The 17,549-nt window shown below is 34.2% G+C and overlaps 3 protein-coding genes and 1 pseudogene across 7 annotated transcripts; 1 reads left to right on the top strand and 3 right to left on the bottom strand.

The window, feature by feature from the left end:
• Positions 1-1,818: 1,818 nt before the first annotated feature.
• Positions 1,819-2,466, top strand: LOC105973166 (uncharacterized). Its single transcript, XM_012998187.2, has 3 exons — positions 1,819-1,935; positions 2,038-2,100; positions 2,314-2,466. The coding sequence occupies exons 1-3, from the start codon at positions 1,846-1,848 to the stop codon at positions 2,464-2,466; spliced, it is 306 nt and encodes a 101-aa protein (XP_012853641.1). The 5' UTR covers positions 1,819-1,845.
• A 1,164-nt stretch (positions 2,467-3,630) lies between these two features.
• Positions 3,631-8,225, bottom strand: LOC105973227 (NAC domain-containing protein 82). 5 transcript variants are annotated; one of them, XR_016033100.1, is made up of 8 exons: positions 8,068-8,219; positions 7,081-7,499; positions 6,659-6,933; positions 5,627-5,962; positions 4,657-5,079; positions 4,433-4,541; positions 4,097-4,334; positions 3,631-3,996 (listed from the first exon to the last, which is right to left on the bottom strand). XR_016033100.1 is itself a non-coding variant. In XM_088821846.1 (7 exons), exons 2-7 carry the CDS (start codon positions 7,235-7,237, stop codon positions 4,306-4,308), a joined length of 1,329 nt encoding a protein of 442 aa, XP_088677972.1. In that variant the 5' UTR covers positions 7,238-7,518; positions 8,068-8,225; the 3' UTR covers positions 3,631-4,305. The 5 variants fall into 5 exon arrangements, 3 of the variants coding, with proteins under 3 accessions (XP_088677972.1, XP_088677971.1, XP_012853699.2); XR_016033099.1 differs by having other exon boundaries at positions 7,081-7,518; XM_088821846.1 differs by having other exon boundaries at positions 3,631-4,334; positions 7,081-7,518; positions 8,068-8,225.
• A 672-nt stretch (positions 8,226-8,897) lies between these two features.
• LOC148768427 (AAA-ATPase At2g46620 pseudogene) lies at positions 8,898-9,542 on the bottom strand (annotated as a pseudogene).
• Positions 9,543-11,164: 1,622 nt separating this feature from the next.
• On the bottom strand, positions 11,165-12,363 carry LOC105973210 (chitinase 2). Its single transcript, XM_012998228.2, has 2 exons — positions 12,280-12,363; positions 11,165-12,154 (listed from the first exon to the last, which is right to left on the bottom strand). Exons 1-2 carry the CDS (start codon positions 12,332-12,334, stop codon positions 11,328-11,330), a joined length of 882 nt encoding a protein of 293 aa, XP_012853682.2. The 5' UTR covers positions 12,335-12,363; the 3' UTR covers positions 11,165-11,327.
• Between the last annotated feature and the right edge of the window lie 5,186 nt (positions 12,364-17,549).

Below are 17,549 nucleotides of genomic sequence, written 5' to 3' on the forward strand. Positions count from 1 at the left end.
CTTTTCTTCCGGATTTTTTCGCCGGTTTCCGGCGGTCTCTTTCTTTAGTGTTTTTTTAAGTTTTTTTTTTTTTGTTTGGTTTGTTTTGTTTTTCCACGCCCGCCGCTACACGTTGACCGTAATTGTGCTGTCACTGACAGTAATTTAGCGTAATTATACTGTCAATGATAGTTAATTAACGTAATTGTACTGCCGTTGACATTACATTTATGTAATTGTGCTGCCGTTGACAGTAAATTAATGCAATATTATATTTTTTTATTTATTATTATTTTTTTTTATTTTTTTTGATTTGTTGACAAGTCAACGTAATTATATTACTGTCGTTGACAGTAAAATAACTGTAAACACAATAATATTACTGTCAACAACATCAATATTATTATTTTTTTGGGGTGTTTGTTTTGTTCGAGTTATTCACGAAGTAACGTAATAATATTACTGTCTACTATTGTAATATTACTGTTGCTATAGTAATATTACTGTCACTCACAGTAATATTAATTCTTTTGGTTTTTTTTATTTTGTTTACATTTGTTGAACGGACAACATAGTAATATTACTTTATTATACAATAATAATGAATTTTGTTGTGTTAATATTAATGTGCTAGAGATTAATATAGCAATATCAATGTGTTAAACTATAGTTTAGTTAATTTTACTGTGTTTAACAGTAATATAGTTAATACTACTGTCATTCACAGCAATATTGCTGTTTAAACGGAAAAAAAAAGTTACAGAAAAAAAAAAAAAAAAAAAAAAAAAAAAAAAAAAAAAAAATTAAAAAGTCAACGCCGGAGACCGGCGTTGACCGCCGGAATCCGGAAGAAAAAAAAAAAAAAAAAAACAAATTAAAAAGTCAACGCCGGAGACCGGCGTTGACCGCCGGTCAACACCGGAATCCGGAAAAAAAAAAAAAAAAAAAAAAAAAAAAATTAAAAAGTCAACGCCGGAATCCGGCGGGAAAAAAAAGTTTTTGAAAAAAAAAATTTGTGAAAAAAAAAAAGTTTTGGGTCAAAATTGAATAATTTGTGAAAGTTGGGGTCAAATTGAAGTTAAAGTAAGTTAAGGATGAAATTGGAGCATATTAAAGTAAGAGGAGTTATTTTAGTCCTTTACATAAATCTGGACCATGTGTGGACTTATTGGTAAAGGAGAATATTGTCTGAATCTCTTTATGAATAAGTTCCCACTGATGGGCTTATTTGTAATATGCCCATACAAAATAATCCCTTATTTGAAACAATAACATTGCTTTTAGTATGAAATACTACGGTGTTGGTTGTTTACAAAAAAAAGGTAAAAATATACTAATTTTATTGTGCAAGACATAAAAAAATCACAATGCCAACCGGCCAAAGTGCTCTTATTATGGGTATTTTTGGAATTAGGCGCTTAATTAATACAAAGGGGCGTAAAGTGGAAGCACTAGAAAACTTGATCACGTACGGCTAAAACGAATAATTAGGGGTGGGACCAACATTAACGGCGATGATGCAGACAGACAGATACAATTATTGTACACGTGGATATCACCCGTTTGGCCAACACACTAACACCCCCATATATACAAGTCTCAAACTTTACCATTTCTGAACAAATATTTTTCCAAGCCACAACGACCTGGATATGCGCTGCCACGTGTTGGAAAGAGTCACACGTAATCATGAAATTCAATTAAAATTAACCGGCCAGGCCGGCATTATAAAAAGACGATACTCATTACATATTAGTATATATCTACTGTGTGTTACGTTGAAATTATAAACATTCATACATACTGTGTATGTTTAATTTGTTGAAGAAAATAATCGGAGGTAATATATATATAGTGAATAATATAATGGAGGAAGGTCTTAGATTAATAGAGAGAGAGTCGTCAATCGAGAATGAACCTCGTACGCTCAACATTCATCAGATCCACCTAGCCAGGGCAAGCTCTCTCTCTCTCTCTCTCTCTCTCTCTCTCTCTCTCTCTCTCTAGATCTATCATAAGGTGTGTGTGTTAAGTTGTTTTGTTGAAATATGTTAATAGGAATTGGCACGTCATGTGATGAACACTAAAACCATTCAGGAGGCTTCTGCCATTTTCACTCAGGTACTTTAATTAGTTAATTCACTCTTTCATTTTATCATCTTTTTATAGATAATATTATATATATAAAATCCGTAGCCATAATTTTCTGGGGAGAAGACTGTTTCCGAAAAAATATCGAAGAACGAATTGATTTTCTTTGTTTTGTATTATGATCGATGATATTAATAATTAGTTGAACAGATCGATTGAACTGAAATTGTGGATAATGAGCAGGTGTCGGAGCCGGTGGTTAGAAGAGCAGCAAAATCAAGGTTTGAGAGCGTTAGGGCAGCCATAAACGCCGAAGAAGACGATGATGAATACAATGAAAGCTGCATTTTTTATAATATAATACGGATAAGAGACATTGTTTCTGCCCCCTTTTGATCAAAGTCGTCATCGTCGGCACATATATATATATATATATTTTGTATATATATAAATAGATCAGTCTGTAAATTATTAATTTCTTCCCTTTGTTTTTCTTATGTAATCTGGCGCTTTTGTTTCGATAGTGAGTGTATGATCAGATTACAGTAATCTTATGTAGCCACACTTCAATAGTTTCAAAATCCACACCTTTTTGGAATTTTCTTTTTTCAGAAATACAAAACTTATTCCAATTCCAAAAGTTGAAATCTAGAAATTCATTCAAATTCCAAAACCTATAGATGTTTCGTAATTTCAAAAATTTTGAAAATTACACAAGTAATAACATTTTTAAAAAGTTTCAAAAACTCTTATAAATTTTCTAAAATAACCCACTTTCATGAAATCACAAAACTAAAACTACTCATATAATAAATCTTAATATAATTCTAACTGCACGGCACACCTATTTTGTTTTGATTGCAGACACCTACTTTCAACGCCACATAAAATTCTAAACCCTCGAATAAATAAAAGTCAAAACTGTGGAAGAAACTAGTTCTTTTTTTTTATATATGAAAAGTAGAAAATGAAATATTTTGGCTCTCCAACATGAAGCATATGCAAATATTATCTGTCATTTTTTTGGAAAATAAAAAAAAAAAATTAAATCGGATCAGAAATCGAAAATTCCAAATACTTTTTATATAACACTAATTCCAATAAAATAACTGAAAATGTCGGAAATTGGAATTTTAAAAATCAGAATGAAAAATATGTTCCATAATCACAAGTTTTGTAATCGGAACCGACGGAAATTAAAAAGTCCGTTCCAACTTTCACCACTAAATCAGGGCTATAATTACACATAACCTCAATATCATAAAGGTAAGTTATAAACCCTAAAATTTGACATCCCCTAAACCTAAAAGAAAGAAATAGAACAAGCAAAGGATGACAGCTGACAGTGAGTGACTGACTACTGCTGAGTTAAAAACCACAGAAATTATCAGACTAGACACAAATTCATTGTGTCAAAGAAGCAAAATCATAAACATATAGGCCAAATATAGTAAAACCATGCTTCCTAGTCATGTAAAAAATCCCATGGTTTATCGGGAAAAATCTTACTCAATAGCTACACTCAGAGATTATCAACCAAGTTGCCATTTAGTAAATCTGTTCAAGAGGATGGTGCCGAAGCAATTTCAATTGAACAATCACAGTAAGTATTCAAAAATACAAATAGAGCATCATTCAAGTAGCAATAATAAAAGAAAACCACAAAAAGCAGCAGATAATTTCGCACGAGAATAAACAATAATAATAATAATAATTGGTGCTTAAAAAGAAAGAAAGGGAGGATACACCAACAGCTGCTCGACCCCCCCATCATAACTGATAAAGCTTCGTTAGTGCATTCACCAGCTCCGTGAGTCACCTCAGCCTTTATATGTATGGAGGAGCCACCACTAGTACAACTACATGAACAATAAACAGCTGAAGGTGTTGAGCGAGCTGGATTTGATTCCGTTTTCTTAGGTATTCCTGGAACAATAAATTTGGCCAAAAAAAAATTTAAAATATGAGATCGACTACAGAAAAAGTTAAAAACAGTAAAATCATACTGCAACTTCAGAAAAGGTACCTGCAGCACCTCCCTGACAAAAAAAATGAGGTTTAATGCAACCTCAATAAGAGATGCTGCATTTACATAGTAAAGTCATGAAATAACAGAAAATAAAACATTCGTGTTTTTTTCGTTTTTTTGACAGAACACAGAATCAGTAGCCCCCATGCCTGAACACAAGTAGAATCCCGGTTCCGCAAGGGATGCTGGACTCTGGGAGAGATGATTTAGCAAATTTTCTTCAAACTGCCATTTTCTGACAGTGCATACATCATACATATATAGAGATGAAGAAACAATTCATAGAATGTGAATACTGTTGTCAAATTCATCAGTTATCAGCAGCAGGTCTACCTCTTTCCGAGTCTTGATTGTTGGAGTTGAAACCATTATTACCTGGTTGCCCAAATGCAAAATCCATATCATATGCAACATTAGATCCCTGATAAAACTGGTTGTCAGCCTGCATTTTCATGGTAAGTCCATGAGAATGATAGAACAAAAGAGCATCCTGGGAAAACCAAATTACAATAATCTGTTTAAAATAAATTTTAAAAAAAAATCGGTATTTTGCTCACCATCTGAAAGCCATCCAAACAATTATTTCCAGGTTGAAATCCTTCGGGCATCATAGGCAGTTGATTCGGGCCAGAAGAATACTGATTCGTGCTAGCAAAACTGGGTCCAGGGCGGAACTGTTGACCATTGTCATAGCTGTGGGACCCAAATATGTCGCCAAGTGGTGACTGGTCCGTTCGAGGAACTTTGTGTGGATAATTTAACGGGGCGAGAAAATCATTAAGCTCTATATAGGCTGAATTGTCTTGTGGAAGTATGTTGTTGAGAAGATATCCATCTCTCTGCATCCCTGAGAAATCAAGAGTGCCTTGATACATCTGAGCCCAACTGTTCCAACTATTAAGATCATCAAGACCGTTATATATATCATTTGCATCCCAACTAGCCAACCGTTTGTTCTTCCCCTTTTCAGTAAGATCATCCTGTATGCATAGAATTCAGTTTCAGTGACAGGAAAATATTTCAAAAGAACAAATAAATTATGCATTTCAATCACTTTTGGCAGTGACAACTCAAAACACTAGCGAGTTTATCAAAACCAAGTACAACAAATCTCAGATGTGTACAACAGTTACATATTTATAAAGGTTACCATGCTAAAGCCAATGATTCTCCTCTCCTTTTTCCACCCAAAATAGGGAAAAGAAACATGAACCTTAAAAGCAGATGGTACAGAGGAAGCACAGTGAACTTCTAATTTATTTGCTGAAGTATACTAACAAATACACATTAGAAGACCATTTAAGAACACTAAAGTGATTTATCCATTAGAGGACTATGCATATATTTAGCATTAACAGGATGGCAGGTATTAGTCGGTAAAGAAACAGTTCGGTAAAACGATACCCAAGCCTCGGTTGCTACATAATTGACAAGAAATATTAATACATCAATCGGGATAAATACTCAACTTAAGGCATATATATCATAGCAACAATATGTCAAAACAGGCATTTTCTATGCCCATACCTGGTTGATTCCATTCTCATTAGAAAGCAATGCGTCATCTTCTGTAAACGATTCCAACAGACGAACAATCTCATCATCAGTCTCATCCACAAGCACCTCACTAGTTGGAGTTGGATGAACAGCTGAAGGTGAAGGACCTCCTTCAACAAGCAATGCAGACGTGCTCCCAGGGGTAAACAAGCTTGACGGACCATCAGATGCCAAGGACATAGCTTGGTTTGGAGTGTCATCTTCAACATCGGCCCACTCTGCTTCATCAAATGGAGCTCCATATTGAGCACCATTTTTTGGGCCTGGACCATTCTTCTTGAAGACTTTACAGAGCACAAATGTGTCCTGCAAAATACATGAATGATCAGAGAACTGTTATAGGTCTAGCAACAACAAAAATAGCACAAAAGGAAAATTGCGAGACAGAAATAGTTATAACTGTTATCAAGAATCTTGCTATCTAACCATACGTAACTTTGATAAGCAATAATGCAGCTCGAATTCCAGTACATACTGAAATGAAAATTTTGTTTAACACTCAACATAAGAAACCAACTACAATGAGAATGTCCAAGGAAACAAAGTCCAATGTCCATAAAATTATTAATTGGATTAATGGTCATTAAAAGTGCCGTTGGTATTGAACTTGGAAAACGGGTGGATAATAGAGACAAGTTAGGTCGCAGAGAAGGTCAACCTCAATTAAAAACATTGTTCCAACTTACATTATGAAACCTAACAGTACTTCATATACTAAACCAATGGAGTTTACCATACAGATTTATAGTAATTCTTGCGAAACATAAGAATTCAAGTACAGGTAAGCCATTGTGACAGAACTTCATTTGAAAAGGAACAAGGGTTTCAGATAACAAAAACTTAAATGATTAGACTAATCCAACCAACTTTCATAGAGCACCAAGAATCTAAAATATGAATACTAGGTTTATGAGATATTAGCTCAACCAATAGTTTTACAGTCAAATATCAGTACGGTCTTATGAACAATCAGGTTTGTAACCAAAGGAGGTCAAAATATACCTGAACTCCAGCTGCAGCCAACTGGGCATCAACGATCTTGTACTCATGAATAACCCAATCGGTTCTTTCCCCTTTGGGTGCAGTGCCTAAGTGAAAAACTAAGGTTTTCACCGATCCAACTTTTCGGTCATTGTGACTGATAGGTCTATCCTTTCCAGTAGTTTTCCAGTACCCATTTTCAGTAGCACGCTTGACCCGAACTCCACTTGCATACTTTTTCTCTCTTGGGCAGAAAAAGAACCACTCAAGATCCTTATTTTTCAAGCAAGATTTATCTGCAGAAAATCAGAGAAACATCATAACTCAAATGTGTCCGTGTATTCAAAAGTCAACCAGCATATGTTAAATCAAAGAACCAAATAATTGGCAGTCAAAAACTGTAATTGTGCAATTAGAGAAGCAGAACAAGAGAAATAGTAGACCTGGAAGATCCCATGGAGAGAACTTGTATATGTTGACTTCCGCAATAGCTTCAAAGAGAAGCTTCTTTCCCATGACCTTCCTCTTGAGATAGTACATAATCAGCTCAACATCAGTCGGATGAAATCGAAATCCAGGAGGGAGGGATGTCCTTGCCATGACAACAGAACACCCCACAATCTAAATACTTGAATTTACTTCCCGCGAACAATTTTTTTTCTTTACAACCGTTTTATGGCACTAAAAAAATAAACCAACAAAAAAAAAGAACTGAAAAACGAACACGTGAACGAATTGCAATCGGCCCTCAAGTCCAATGTCGAAACAATAACTTTCTGGAGCACCAAAGTCTCTCCCGGTTCATGAAACGGAAAGCACACCAGACAAACCACTGATACTTCTTGCTGGAATCAAAAGACATCTGGTGTGCAAAACAAGCCCTAGCATTTTAACTATATGAGAAGCCTTTCGCAGAAAATAAAATCAAAAAAACCCACCCGAAACAAGTAAAAGCCACACCATAATGAAAACCCAATCAACATACAACCAAAACTATAAAAAGGAGAAAGAAAGTACCCATTTCATAAGAAACTTAATACATTGATAAAGCCCAGTTGGAGTGAAGCATCAAAAGATTTTACTCGGAAAATAGACAAAATAAATTTACCTTAAAAAGTAATACCTAAAAAAATTGAAAAATCGCAATAATATAAGAATCAAATGATATCGTCAATAGACTCTTATCACCATTACAGAGAAATTAAAACCATACAGATGAAACACTCAAACGATTGGATTCTATATTATAAAATTTTGTTTGACATATTATAGTTTTGACAAAATGCCCAAAATCGAAATGAAACCCTAGAATCCAATACCAGAAGAACGCTACACAACACCTCCCCCCCAAAATCAACGGTCCAGGAAAACAATTGCAGAGGAAACGGCGTATTGTGCCCAGAAATAAACAGGAATAAATCAAAACACACCTTAACGGAAGACGAACCGGAGAAGCCGAGAGAGAAAAAAACGCGTAGATTACTAAGAAAACTCAGAACAGTAAATGAAAGGGCCTAATTTGGTGCTGGGCGAGGGTTTAAATAGAGGGACTCTAGGGCGAGGTTTTGGAGTGAGAAAGTGTGTATTTGAAAAGAAAAACTTCTCCAATAAGCTAACTTCTCATTGGTTGATTGACGCAGTATTTTAGGGTAAATTTTGATTTTCCCCCCTTATATTTTGATTTGGTATCACTTTACCCCTCATACTCTCGATTTCATCGATTTGGCCCTTGCACATGAAAAACTGTCTCAATGTAGCTCTCAATGTCAGTTGTCGGACAATTAAAATTAACGGTCTAACCTCTGAAATTACAAAAACACCATCCCTCCCAGTTTAAATAATTATTAAAAAAAAACAAAAATAAAATAAAATAAAAAATTCAAGACAACAAGAAAGCATAGTCCACGATGACAAACACAATTTTTTTTTTATTATTATACTTTAAAGAGTAAAAAGCAGTTTACCCCCTAAACTAAGGGTCGATTTGCACTTTACCCCCCAAACAAAAAAAATTTGCACGTTTTTACCTGAACTCGTTAATTCGTTGTACGGTGCCCCCTAAACTCAATTTTCCGGCAAATTTGGACGGAATATTAAATCATATGCGTTGCACGTGCAATTTACAGGGGTAAATTTGTCCATTCTTAAATTGTATATATTAAATATAAAATAATGATTTATAATAAAAGGAAAAAAGCAAATCACCCACCACAGGCCTTTTTTTTTTCCTTTTCTTTACTCCCTTTTTTTCCACTCTGTTCTATTTCTTCTTCTTTCTTGTTCGTTTTATCTCCTCCATCGGAAAATGGATGTGCGTATCGATTCTCCCAGGACGCAAGAGGGCTGAATCGATTCCTTCTTTGTCGTTCATCGTGAAAATCATAATTCTCTCATCCTCAGAATTCGACAGCCCATCCATGAAATTCATCAGACCGGATGACGTAATCCTCGACCTCGATCTGTCCGACACATAACGATCGAAATCCTCGAAAACCTGCTTCGATTTCTGAAACATTTCCAAATCGTTGCGTATTTTGGCTTTCACGTCTGGGTCGATTACGAGCGAGTCGAAACTCGCCGGGTGATTAAAAGGAACCGATTTCCACCTGCCGTTGCTTCCGTTATTGTAAATCCTCAGTTCTTTCCCCCTCTGCTCGATATCGTCGGAGACTGTGTGTATGTGTTGAAGATAGGGTTTCAGTACCCTCCGCTTATCCCTTTTGTTGATTCTCATGACGAAATTCCGAGAAACAATCTGGTTCCGGTGGTCTCTTTCGATTTGATTGACCCATGAAATTCGAGCTCCGAGGAAGACCTCTTGGATGGACTGATTGTCGTCGAGGGAGAGAAGTATGTCATTGGGCTTTCTGCCGGAGAAAAGGTTGGTAAAATCGGAATCCTCCATCTAAGAGTGTGACAAGCTGTAGTCGGGATCGGAGGAGAGATAGGTGTCGTAAAGCCAGTGTCATAGAGGGTCTTAGCCGAAGCCGGAGGAAGGGGAGGAAAAAGCGGCGGAGGAAAGGAGGAGGGATAGGTAAATCGCTGGTGGTCGGGGGTGAGGGAAGAAGAAGATTGCAGATGTTTTTTTTTTTCCTTTTTTTTTGTTTTTAATTAATTTATATTTAATATATAAAATGGAAGTGAATTTATGAATTTACCCCTGCAAATTTCATGTGCAATGCACGTGTTTAACTTTCCGTCCAAAATTGTCGGAAAATTCAGTTTAGGGGGTACCCTGCAACGAACTAAAGAGTTTAGGTAAAAGCGTGCAAATTTTTTTTGTTTAGGGGGTAAAGTGCAAAACGGCCATTAGTTTAGGGGGTAAACTGCTTTTTACTCTACTTTAAATTGGGATGAGTGGTTTTTTTGTGATTTTCAGACCTTAGACCAAATGGTCGTAAGGTCAAAGGTCGAGGACTCATTTGAGACAATTTTTCAAGTGTAGGGGCAAATCGATGCAATCGAGAGTAGAAATGAGTAAAGTGATGTAGAGCCAAAGTATAAGAGGGGAAAGTGGAATTTACCATTATTATTATTATTATTATTATTATTATTATTATTATTATTATTATTATTATTATTATTATTATTATTATTATTATTATTATTATTATTATTATTATTATTATTATTATTATTATTTTATTATTATTATTATTATTATTATTATTATTATTATTATTATTATTATTATTATTATTGTTATTTTTATTGTTATTATTATTCTTACCATTGTTATTTTTATTATTATTACCATTGTTATTGACTTATTGTTATTATACTCATGTTTTACAATTACTAATTACCTTTAACTAATTGTATTTAATTTCATTTTGATAAGTGCAGGGTAAGAGCAACTCCATTTGAGGCACTAAATAAGGTATGAAACTAAAAAACTATCACTTTGATACTCCAAAATTTAAAAAATCCTCCTCCAACGGGGGCATTAAAGTGAGAATCATTTTGATACTCAACCAACCCAAGGTGCAAAAATGCTCCCTGAAAAATGAGGTATCAAAAATATAACCACCCAATTAACCTATCACTATTTGACACGTGGCATTTAAAAATATAATTATTCATATACTTAAAATTTGATAATCTATTTGATATTTGTGGTTTGAGTGAATTTCATATACTTAAAATTTGATAATCTATTTGATACATGTGGTTGGAGTGAATTTTTTTTCAAGAGTATCAAAGTATTATATAAAGCATCAAATGAAAATTTAATGCTCCATTTTAAAATCTCCCATTGAAGTTGCTCTAACGAAGTAAGCATAATCATCAAACAAGAGAGGTTTTGGCAATTTTCAAACTAAGAGAGGAAGGGTTTGCAGTTTCATTATCTAACAGGGATACAATAATGAAATTAATCCTAAAATAAAGCATTACAAACAAATGGTTCAAATAAAATTATAGATATTATGGTACACAAAAGAAAAAGGAAATACATAAAAACACTATAGTATTAGAGAGATGACATCATATTTATATTGAGATTTCAATACTACTATAGTACCAACTATTTTCGATACGGTACCAATATTGTACATTGTACGAATAATGAAATAATAGGAATACTTTTCTATTTTTCGCTTTTGTTCGATTTGTACACTATGATACTCCGAAATCGAAAAATACATTCACCTATATACATAGGTGTCGAATGCAATAAACTCCGAGTTAATTAATTAGTAGAATTATTGAGCAAGAACTCCTGTGTTTTGGTCTCGTAATAGTAACCGTCGGAGGAAGAAGCATCGGCCGAGAAAATCATAGCCCCATTCACACTAAAACCATTATCTTCCAACAAACTCAACGCCTCGAAGAATGCATCACCTTGAATCCCTCTCCCATTCACCTCGTAGCTAGGCAAAATTTTTCCGTCGAACTCCAACGTCCGGTTCCTGAAAACCTCCACGTATTTCTCCGGTGTCTTCACTTTGTCGGTATAGAATTGGTAGTTCACGTAGTCTATCACATCCTCGTACCCTTCGTAGAGACTCATGTACGGCGACACGGTGGAGTAAAAAGGCGCGATCGTGGCCACCGTGATCAAGCTTTGGTTCTTCAAGAAAGTGATCAGCTCTCCTATGCAGTAAGCGAAGCTGTCGTCGCTGTTTTTCTTGTCCGGGAATTTCTCGTAGTCTACGTCGATTCCGTCGAGGTTGTAAGTTTGGATGAGGGATTTTAGCGACGAGAATGCGTTGGAGATCCATAGGTTTCTGTCTGGGGGGCTGTACCAGAAGAGGGTTTTGCCCCCCAGGCTCCAGCCGGAGAGGCTGGCCAGGACTTTGACGTTTGGATGTAGGGATTTGGTGGCGGCCACCGCGTCCGGCGTCAGAGTGGCGGCCCAGTAAGGTGAGAAGATGCCGTTTTGTGGGGTGCCGGATGGGTTTGCGTCGATTGCGAAGCTGAGGATGAAATGGAAATCTATGCCTTCCTTTATCGGGACGTCGGATAATTCGATGGGGATTCCGGTGGCTCCGATGTACTCCATCATCACCTTTGCATCTGAAATTGTTTCAAACATAATTATATTAATTGATTGCAATTAGTACTATTTAGATTACTGTTATATGGTGAAGAAAATGCATCATATAATTAAGGAGGTTATTTATGCTAATATTAATACTTACCACAACTAAGTGCCTGAAAAGTGACAAACAACACAAGGAGTAGAACCCTATTCATTCTTCTGCCCTTCTTATTAATTTTTTTTTTTTTTTGTGTTTATTGGATATATATATTAATATATATATAGGTTGAGGATATATGTTAAATTTTCTCGATTTGTCCCTTAGCCGGCGGAATCAAGATCCTGCATGTTGTAATAATCTAGGATATATATGTATTCGAAGATTACAAGAATAAATGATCAAGAACAACTATTAACAAATTTAATTTATTGTTACGTTAAAACAAAATGTCTGGATGATTTCTCAATGTGAATCCCAAGACAAAATACTTTGTATTGAGATGAATCAGGTGGAATCTCGGCTCCAGCCAAATAAAAACATTTGAATCGGACATTATAGTTAGGGTCCATTTGATATACACCCTTAATATGAAAAATATATAGGGATAGGTCCACCCCTAAAATTCTTTCTTTGAGATAACCCCCTGGAGAGGCAAAAGGACTATTGTGCCCTTATATCTAATTTTTGTTCAACTGCATTCAGCATTTTTGCTAACTGCATTCAGCATTATGGCCAACTGCAATTAGCATTCAGACCTGCATTTATCACATTCTCAGATTTTTTTAATAAAAAATTATAAATGTTTATTTTATTATTATTTTTATATATACCTCTGTTGTATTTTTTATTTTTTTATTTTTTTATTTATTTTATTTTTTTAATTTTTTAAAATTGCTTAATTTTTTGTAATTTTTAATTTTAATATTTTTTTAAATTTTTTTAATTTTAATATTTTTTTAAAAAGTTTAAATTTTAAAATTTTTAATTTTTAATTTTGTTTCAATTTTTTGATAAATTTACTGTATTGAAATTGAGTAGACATGACTCTTGTATATATATTACATATGATTATATAAAAAAAACTTCATCTACACCAAAAGTAAAAATTCACAATTTAATCTTGATATTATAAATTAATTAATACCCAACAAAAAATTGGAAAAACACAATCATCAACATCACTGTACATCAGAAAAAACACATAACTTATATAGCTTATATATAACAATATATTACTACGAGTTACTACACGTGACTATATATGACTACACATGACTATATATGACTACATGTATATGACTACACGTGACTATATATGACTACACATGACTATATATGACTACACATGTATATGACTACACGTGACTATATATGACTACACATGACTATATACGACTACATGTATATGACTACACGTGACTATATATGACTACATGTCTATGACTATATGTGACTATATATGACTACATGTATATGACTACACGTGACTATATATGACTACTATGTGACTATATATGACTACATGTATATGACCACATGTGACTTATAGTCAGATATAGTGTAGTTTGTATTTATAGCTTCAAATCTTACTTTTCAACACAACAACAATTTCAATCTATCGATTGCAAAAGAACTGCACCATGTCCTCTCGGCAAAAATTATTGCATAGAAGTTGTTCGAACACCAAGACCTGTGACAAAATGATGATATTTGAAGTGTTAGCAGCAGAATGTTTAACAGGACATCAATAGCCAAATTTCTATTAAAAAATAAAAAAATTGAAATCAGTGGCCAAAATTCCTATTAAAAATTAAAATTAAAAAGATTGAAAAACAAATAGCAAATTATTGACTGCAAATCAATTGATTTTTTTTATCAATGAACGTAATCCTAATTAAAAAGTTCAGGAACCCTAATTAAAAAGTTCAATCAGTAATGTTGTGTACCATTGAATACAGGTATGTATTCCTCCATATATATATATATATATATATATATATATATATATATATATATATATATATATATATATATATATATATATATATATATATATATATATATATATACCAGATATATACAAACGGCGGCGGAGAGCAGCGGCTGCGGCGGCGGGGAGCAGCGGCTTCGGCAGCGTCGGGAGCAGCGGCGTTGGAAGCAGCATCGGGAGCAGCGTCGGGAGCAGCGACGGCGGAGAGAGCAGTAGCGGCGGACGACGGCGGAGGAAACAACGTCGGCGGAAGACGGTGGAGGGAGCAGCGGCTGTGGGCGGCGCAGATTGGGAGAGGAGCAGAGGTGGTCGTATGGGTGTGGTGGATCGAGAGAGAAGAAGAGAGAGGGAGGAGAGATGTAACGGCTGATGAGTGGGTGGGAGATAAACTAGGGTTTGAAGAATTAAAAGGGTAAAACATGTATTTTAAGTTGTTTAGGGGGGTCTCACTAATTAAGATTATAATTTGGGTTTTTGACTAGATAAGAAAAATGCATAGGACCTACACCTATATATTTCTAAAACTAGGGGGTTATCCCTCATTTCCCCTTATAGTTAATGCAGAATTTTGTTTTTATTTTTAAATAAACAACAAACTAAACTGTTGGGCCTCATTTGATTGCTAAGATAAACCATGATTAACTAAATAGTTGGACTTAATTTGATTGCTAAGATAAACCATGATTAACTAAATAGTTGGACTTAATTTGATGTTTGGTATTTCCAATAATTATCTTGATTTATCTTGCCTTCTAATGAGTTTTTTTTTTTGTTGGACGTTGCAAACTCCAATAAAATATTAGATTATTTAATCTTATCTTGGCTAATCTCATTTTACCAATATATTGCACCTCAAGGGCCATACTGACCGTACTGCTGCCAATGAATAAAAATCATTACAAATCAAGTTATTGGTTTTTGCCTTAGGAAGAGAGAGAGAGAGAGAGAGAGAGAGAGAGAGAGAGAGAGAGAGAGAGAGAGAGAGAGAGAGAGATTTAATTAGTAAAATTCAAAATATGATACCTACATCAGGTTCCTTTGAACTTTTATAGTTGAAACTTGAGAAAGACATCAGAAAATTCAACAACTTCAGAGCCTCATCAATGCCAAACTTTACGCCTTTTTCCTTCAATGTACTCATTTTGTGGATTCTGCCAGCCATTGGCATCAAGATTTGGAGATTGAGATGCAAATACGGCTCAATTGCATATAATTACGCTGCTTTGCACCCATAAATTCCCAGAGACGAGCAGTAGCTATAGTTTTGGAAAGTACTGTCTTTCGAAAGTTGTCAAAGAGACTCACCTGAGAGTGCATGGCTTTCTCCTTCGAAAGCATGAAAAGAAAGCCCGACCCAAGAATTAACAAATTTGCCTCACATTTGAAACAAGATTACAAATGAAAAAAAAAATTGAAAGATGAAGAAATATTCCTTTTCAGATCTACAATGGATTAATATCCAACGAGCAAAAAGTGTATAAAATAATAAATGAAAAAAAAAAAAGATAATGAGTATGGAAATCTAATATGCTATGTAATTTAAATCTCGTTCGCCTCAGCTGTGTAATCCTCCCAATGTCAAAAGAAATACATTCAACCACTCAAAGTTCATAATTAGCATACTAAACCTAAACTGAAACTTGTCTCATCGCTCGTCAATTAATCGTTCATTAGTCAATCTTATGTCAATCCATCATTGTAGGATTTAAGTATTTAACCCTATACAACCATAATAAACTGTGGATTACACAAGAAACAATGAGAAGAAAACTGTCATATATATTTTTATTTATTATTAAGCAAAAATACTAATGTAATCAAGATTTGTGGTCGAGAGCAGCTTCAACTTCCATGTACCTTCAAAACCATATCATCAATTCATGATTACTACAAATTATATTTTTACTAAAGCAAAAATAATGCAAAAGTTCCTGATATAATAAACAATGCTTAAAACACTAATTGAAATAGGGAAATTAAAAGAAAAAACTCATAACAAGAAAAGTGTGTACTTATGAAAGCTAGTTAGTTAGTTGGTGGCGGCCAATAGACGGTGCTTATAGTAAGCATGGTAAGGATGATTGGAATGTAGAAAGCTAAAATTCGGATTCCCTTGACAGCTTGCAATAATCCTTTGCTCGAACCCTGGTCCATTCTTCGCCACGTACCGAGCAGTTTTGTCTACGATCATTCTTATTTCCGGAGGAGGCAATATTGTCGAAGCACCCTCCATCTTTCAACCTGCAAATTTAATTGCAAACAAACATTGTCAGAAACACACGTAAACAACACCAACCGACAAAAAGAAAAAAAAAAAGTAAATTAATGGGTTCTACATGTAATGATGAAAACCAACCCCCAAAACCCTAGAATTTAGTACTCGGGGAAGCGAAACAGAAAAGTAAATAAATCGGACAGAAAACAATGAAAAGAAAAAAGTATGGAAAGATGAAAAAAAAAAGTCGTAGATGCAAGAATCCGCAGAGAAATTATGTTCGTCCTCGACTATTGGTTTTCCTGAAATCCGGAGAGAGCGGTTTTGGAAGAAAATATATAATATATAGGCGGCTGCTGGTAGTGTGGGTTTGGGTTTCCTTAATCAGGCCCAGCATCTAATGTGGGCTGAATTTGCATGCCCACCCCTCTTCATACGAAAACACTAATGTTGGTTATCAAGTTATTTATAATATAAATATTGAAATTGTAAATTTTTATTGTTGAGGTTTATGAATTTCTTTTTGTATAAGTTAATATTTGTGTGTGTACATTATTGATCGACTAAAAATATGAGGTAAACAAAAAAAATGAATATAACTACGAATGACTATAGTTTACCACAGTTACGTGTAGTTATTTTAAGTACAATAAACATATTGATTTAAAAAAACTTAACTTTTTTCTAGAAAAAATAAAAAAAGTAATATTTAAAAAAAATATAAATAAAAAATAATAAAGTAAACAAACGGGTTAAAAAAATTATAAATATATAAATAAATCATCGAAAATGCTAAATGCAATACCAGAAATGCTGAATGCAGTTTGACCGAAAATTGCATATTAGGGCAGTATAGTAGTTTTGCCTCTCGAGGGGGTATGCCAAAAGATGAATTTGGCTTGAGTTTAACCCAATTTTTTTCTTTCTTTCTTTTTTTTTTTAATCTTTACTTTGTTGTTTGCATTTTTGCGAAATCTAGGTAGTTTGTTGTTTGCAATTCAATAATGCAAAATTTGGATATATTTTTTATTCAGTTTACTATTTGTTTGCCGAAATCATATGTAGTTGTTATTTGCAATTCAATAATACAAATTCTTATTTTCAGTTTGCTATTTGCAGTTCATAGAATCAGCGGGGGTGGCGCGGCATCTGTGATTTTTTTAAAGTATGAGTTTGTACAATAAAGTATTTTTTTTTTTACGAATTGATTTTGTTTTTTGTACC

The sequence above is a fragment of the Erythranthe guttata genome, chromosome 8 (assembly GCF_056151865.1).
Source record: "Erythranthe guttata isolate IM_541 chromosome 8, IM_541, whole genome shotgun sequence".
Taxonomy (NCBI): domain Eukaryota; kingdom Viridiplantae; phylum Streptophyta; class Magnoliopsida; order Lamiales; family Phrymaceae; genus Erythranthe; species Erythranthe guttata.